The sequence below is a fragment of the Sinocyclocheilus rhinocerous genome, unplaced genomic scaffold, assembly GCF_001515625.1.
Source record: "Sinocyclocheilus rhinocerous isolate Xijiao unplaced genomic scaffold, SAMN03320098_v1.1 scaffold3283, whole genome shotgun sequence".
Lineage (NCBI taxonomy): Eukaryota > Metazoa > Chordata > Actinopteri > Cypriniformes > Cyprinidae > Sinocyclocheilus > Sinocyclocheilus rhinocerous.
The window spans coordinates 308,620-314,231 of record NW_015650698.1 but is presented as its reverse complement, the minus strand read 5'-3'; the positions used below and the strand labels follow the sequence as shown (position 1 = coordinate 314,231).

Sequence of the window (5,612 nt, the reverse complement as noted above, 5' to 3'; positions counted from 1 at the left end):
AGGAGTTATGCACTGGTGGACGGCATTATGAAGAGTCTTTCTGAACATGCATGGCTTGCTTTCTTCTCTGCAGAACATCTGAGCTGCATGAAGTGAAGTCAGCTGGATGTGTTTGTGTCAGACTTACATCTGGAGTGAAGAGGAACTTGATTCCGCTGACGGAGCCTTTGAGCGTCAGTCCTCTGATCAGGAAGATGGTCAGGACGAGGTACGGAAGCGTGGAGGTCACGTACACAGCCTGACAAGATAGAAACATCACAGACCCTCAACACCTGCCCAGAAATTATATTTAGCATAAAGAAAATGTATCCATTTTTTAAGGGCTGCATGACATTTTTTGCATGACAATAGTCACATTTCTCACAAATATATACACTACTGGTCAAATGTTTGTAATGTTGTCTTCTGCTCATCAAGGCTGCATTTATTTGATCAAAAATACAGAAAAAAACGGTACTCTTGCAAAATATTATTACAATATAAAATAATGGTTTCTATTTTAATATCCTTTAAAATATAATTTATTTCTGTGATTCAAAGCTGAATTTCCATCATCATTACTCCAGTCTTCAGTGTCACATGATCTTCAGAACTCCACTTCAGCAGCACTTACATACACCAAAACTTACAGTTTTATTCCTATTTATATTCTGAAGGTTTTTACTGAGGGGTTTGTTCATTTATCATTCACTCTGATTTTTCTAACATTTCCTGAAAACACAGTAAAATCGTATTTTTTTCTGTCTGTTGACTTTATTTTCTGATTTATGGAGTGATAAAAAGAGAAATCCAAAACCCCCTCTATAAAACCCTTTAACTCTAATATGACAACAAAATCAAGCAAGAATTTTGAACCAATGTTAAGGTCTCTGTTCTTTAAATGTATGCAAATTAGTACATATTCATGTTGGCATTTTGAACATAGTATCTCAGAAAACTTGTAATACAAAATAATTGTTTTAATATACTGTGAATCAACTGGGGCAAGCATGGTGAGATCTATTTAGTTGACATTTTTTACCCTATTCACCTGTAGTGTTTTGCCTTAATTACCCACCTACGCCAACTAAATACGGGTTGATGGATCTCCAGACACCGACGCTGCCTTTTCTGAGTCTCTGACCGATGGCAAACTCCAGATGCAGCAGCGGGATTCCCTCCAGAACCAGAAGAATCAGGAACGGGATCATAAACGCTCCTGAAAAAGGGTGAGATCATTTATTTTCAGCAACACAAACTCTTGTTTATTTATTTTTACAGCACATGATTGTCATTAAAACAGCATTTTAAATCATTTACAGCAGTTTTAAAACATTGACATCTCAAATGTTTCTCCTAAAGATCCTCTCAAGGAATAAAACTAGTAAGAAATTAGTCAATAGTTGACCCACAGTAAGAATATAGAGAGCGAAAATAATTGTGGAGCAGCATCTGTTTGCGTCTGTAGATTTCAATTACAATACAACTTTAAAAGCCATTTCCTCAAAATGACTTTTTTTCTCCTGCACTTCAGCAGCACTTACATGCACTAAAGTTTACAGTGCCTGGTGTTATTATTGCACTTTATCTATTTTGTCTATATATTTCAATTACAATGTATATCTTTAAAGGCCGTTTTCTCAAAATGAGTTTTTCCTCCAATTCAGCAGCACTTACATACACTAAAACTTACAGCTTTATTCCCATCTATATTCTGAAGGGTTTTACTGAGGGGTTTGTTCATATTTCATTCACTGGTTTTATTATTACACTTTATTTGCGTCTATATTTATCTATTTGCGTCTATAGATTTCAATTACAATGTATATCTTTAAAAGCTGTTTTCTCAAAATGAGTTTTTCCTCCACTTCAGCAGCACTTACATACACTAAAACGTACAGATTTATTCCCATCTATATTCTGAAGGGTTTTACTGAGGGGTTTGTTCATATTTCATTCACTGGTTTTATTATTACACTTTATTTGCGTCTATAGATTTCAATTACAATGTGTATCTTTAAAGACCGTTTTCTAAAAATTTGTTTTTCCTCCACTTCAGCAGTACTTACATACACTAAAACTTACAGCTTTATTCCCATCTGTATTCTGAAGGGTTTTACTGAGGGGTTTGTTCATATTTCATTCACTGGTTTTATTATTACACTTTATCTATTTGCGTCTATAGATTTCAATTTTGATATATTTACGGTAGGAAATGTACAAAATATCTTCATGGAACATGATCTTTACTTAATATCCTAATGATTTTTGGCATAAAAGAAAAATCTATAATTTTGACCCATACAATGTATTTTTGGCTATTGCTACAAATATACCCCAGCGACTTAAGACTGCTTTTGCGCTCCAGGGTCACATATTCTTACGCCGTAGTTTTGTTTTGTTTTTCATTACAAATATCTAAAAAAAAAACTTAAATCAAGATACATTTACATTAAGAATATTCAGATATTTGTACTGGAAAATAAGATAAAAATATGGAATGAGAAAGAAATTTTTTGGCATGCTTTACTTTTAATTTCCAGATTTTTTGTTTGTTTGTTTGTTTGTTTTGTATGTAGTCCGGTAACTACAGAGCCACATGAGTAACATCACACAGCTTTATTCCCATCTATATTCTGAAGGGTTTTACTGAGGGGTTTATTCATATTTCATTCACTGGTTTTATTATTACACTTTATTTGTGTTTATAGATTTCAATTACAATGTGTATCTTTAAAGACCGTTTTCTCCAAATGAGTTTTTCCTCCACTTTAGCAGCACTTACATACACTAAAACTTACAGCTTTATTCCCATCTATATTCTGAAGGGTTTTACTGAGGGGTTTTTGCCTGGTTTTATTATTGCACTTTATCTATTTGCATCTGTAGATTTCTATCACAATGCATTTCCTTAAATAGTTTGTTTTTCCACTTCCACTTACATACACCAAACTGAGCAGTTTTATTCCGATCTATATTCTGAAGGATTTTACTGTATGAACTGTTGTTCATATATCATTCACATTGATTTATATAACATTTTATTTTAAACCATTTTACAACCTTTTAAACCATTAAATCGCAACATCAAACCAACCTCTAGGTCCTAATATAATTTGCTGTCCATGGTGCTATATTACATTAATTATTATGTAGATTATTATATAGTGTACATTTAAGTGCTCTTTAACATTCAGAACTTTTTCCCGCAGTATTTTGCAGTGTCATTCTGTAACAGCTGTTTTGCAAACAAAGTGATGTCAGCAAATATCAGCCTCTTTATCTGAGAGTTTGACTCTCTGCATGCGGCCTCTTATCAGCCTAAAGCTTGGAAAGTCCACATGATGATAGCCTGAGGTGAAGGTGAGCGGACACAAGGGCGCTTTAGGAGAATGAGAGGTTTACACCTGATGCACATTCACTCCTCTGAAGAAACTTTTCATTCAGCTCATGTAGGATCATTATGAAACTGTTCTTGTGGAACATTGGTCAGATGTTGCTTTTTCATAGCTCAGATTTCTCAGTTACTTTGTTTCATTGGCATCTCAGAGGTTTCTTCTAAAGATCCTCAGGAGAAATGAAAGTAGATTAAAAAAAGAATGTGGAGATCAGATCATTTGATGAGAAATGTTTGAGATCACGTTAAGACTTTTGAATTTTGATCGCAGTCTTTAGTTTCTATGCACAGTTTGAGACATTGTTGAGATGTCTTCTGAAACTCCAGCCCTTATGTTATGTTCTGGGTCAGTTTGACCCGCATCGATATGTGAGAAAATGTTTTTCTTGAAGTTTGATGATTTTTGCGGGGTTTTTTTTTTTTTTTGTTCTTTGTAATTATTTGTCAAATTTACTAGCAATTTCTGACTGAATATTGGAAAAAAAAAATTTAAGCATACAGTTTTGTTTTGTTTTTAATTCATGTTATCATGTTTGGGAAGAATAAATGTTAAAGTTTTACTGATTTTATGTCATTTTTATACTTTAGTGTGATTTTTTGTGTGTGTGTGAACTGTATTGAATCCAATCCACACCATAAAAACCGTACCTTTTCTGAATGGAAACTTCCATCCCGTTTTAATAGCACAGTAAATCTAGGCTTCATTCACGGTGGAAGCATCTGTTGCTCTGCTGATGTTGAATTAATGTTTAACTATAATCATTTTAAGTGCTTCCTTTCAGCCCATTATAAACCGTTTGGGGTTTTATGAGGGCGTTTATAGTGATCTTTCTGTGGTTGTATCACATGCGTATAAAAATAACACAGAATTACATCACTTTCATCTTTGATCTTTAAACACAGCAGCATTAATTGTTTGTACAGTTTGATTATTCTCAGAAACACTTTTGGACAAATCGCTTTTAATACACTGATATATTTCCGAAATTGACATGCCATTTTTTTTTTTCAAACTATCAAATATTTTAATGCACCACTTCTTTAAACTAGCAAAATCATAAAACATTTTATTGACCCTTATAAATGTCTTTATGTCATTATATTAGATATACATCAAATCAAGTGTAATTTATAGTAAATAAAGATGCACAAACACACTTTATATTCGTGATTGTTAAAAGATGTCATGTGGGTTTGTTAGTGAATCATGTTGATAAATTTAAGATTTGTGTGTTTGAATTGCATATAAAAAATTGTAACATTAATCAACTTAATGTGATGCATATTTGTCAGTCATAAATGAAACCGATTTCTGTAATAGTATTAATAAAGTAAATGTTTTTTAAATACACAATAACAAGCTTTATATATATTTATCATTATTAAATCTGCTAAGAACTTCATTTGAACAACTTTAAAGATGATTTTCTCAATATTTAGATTTTTTTGCACCCTCAGATTCCAGATTTTCAAATAGTTGTATCTCGGCCAAATATTGTCCTATCCTAACAAACCATACATCAATGGAAAGCTTATTTATTCAGCTTTCAGAAGATGTATACATCTCAATTTCGAAAAATTTACCCTTATGGCTGATTTTGTGGTCCAGGGTCACATATTGCATTGGCATGAATTCTGAGTGCAGAAATCTTACGTTTCTGACAAATATGCATCACATTCATTAGTTTATGTTAAAACTGTTTCATCCAAATGCACGAACATTTTATATGCACTTCAAATACATAAAATGTAATAGATCCTGCTGATGCATACGCTTGTTCTGATGTTGTGAGTGTGGCTTGTTTCTCAGCCTCCCTCCTCCAGCTCCAGCTTCTCCAGCTCGGCGTGAGACGGGATCCGCTCGTCCAGACCCGGGTTCGGGAGCTTCAGCTTCAGCTTCATGTCTGCTGCGTTGGGTCTGGTCACAGAGAGGGATGAGAAGAGAAGAGATGGAGTGATGGCAGGAGATGTCAATAAATACTGACACCAACATGCACATGCTGACCTTTAGCACTGACATCTCCTCCCATATCCACACACTCTCACTCTCTCTCTTTCTCTCTCACAAACACACACACACACAGAGAGAGAGAGAAAAGTTCTGTGTCAGTATGACGCATTAAATTAATCAAAAGTGACAGTAAAGACATTTATAATGTTACAAAAGGTTTCTATTTCAAATAAATGCTGCTCTTTTGAACTATATATTCATCTGTGAATCCTGAAAAATAAAATG

At 33.7% G+C, this 5,612-nt stretch overlaps 1 protein-coding gene across 1 annotated transcript in view; it reads right to left on the bottom strand.

Annotated features, from left to right (window-relative positions):
- The window catches only part of LOC107712286 (sodium-dependent neutral amino acid transporter B(0)AT1-like), a 26,572-nt gene that overhangs the window by 16,024 nt on the left and 4,936 nt on the right, over positions 1-5,612 (bottom strand). The window contains exons 2-4 of the mRNA XM_016517497.1: positions 5,188-5,294; positions 1,062-1,198; positions 128-238 (exon numbers count right to left, since the gene is read on the bottom strand). Coding sequence (XP_016372983.1) covers positions 128-238; positions 1,062-1,198; positions 5,188-5,294 — 355 coding nt within the window. The remainder of the gene's footprint in view (positions 1-127; positions 239-1,061; positions 1,199-5,187; positions 5,295-5,612) is intronic.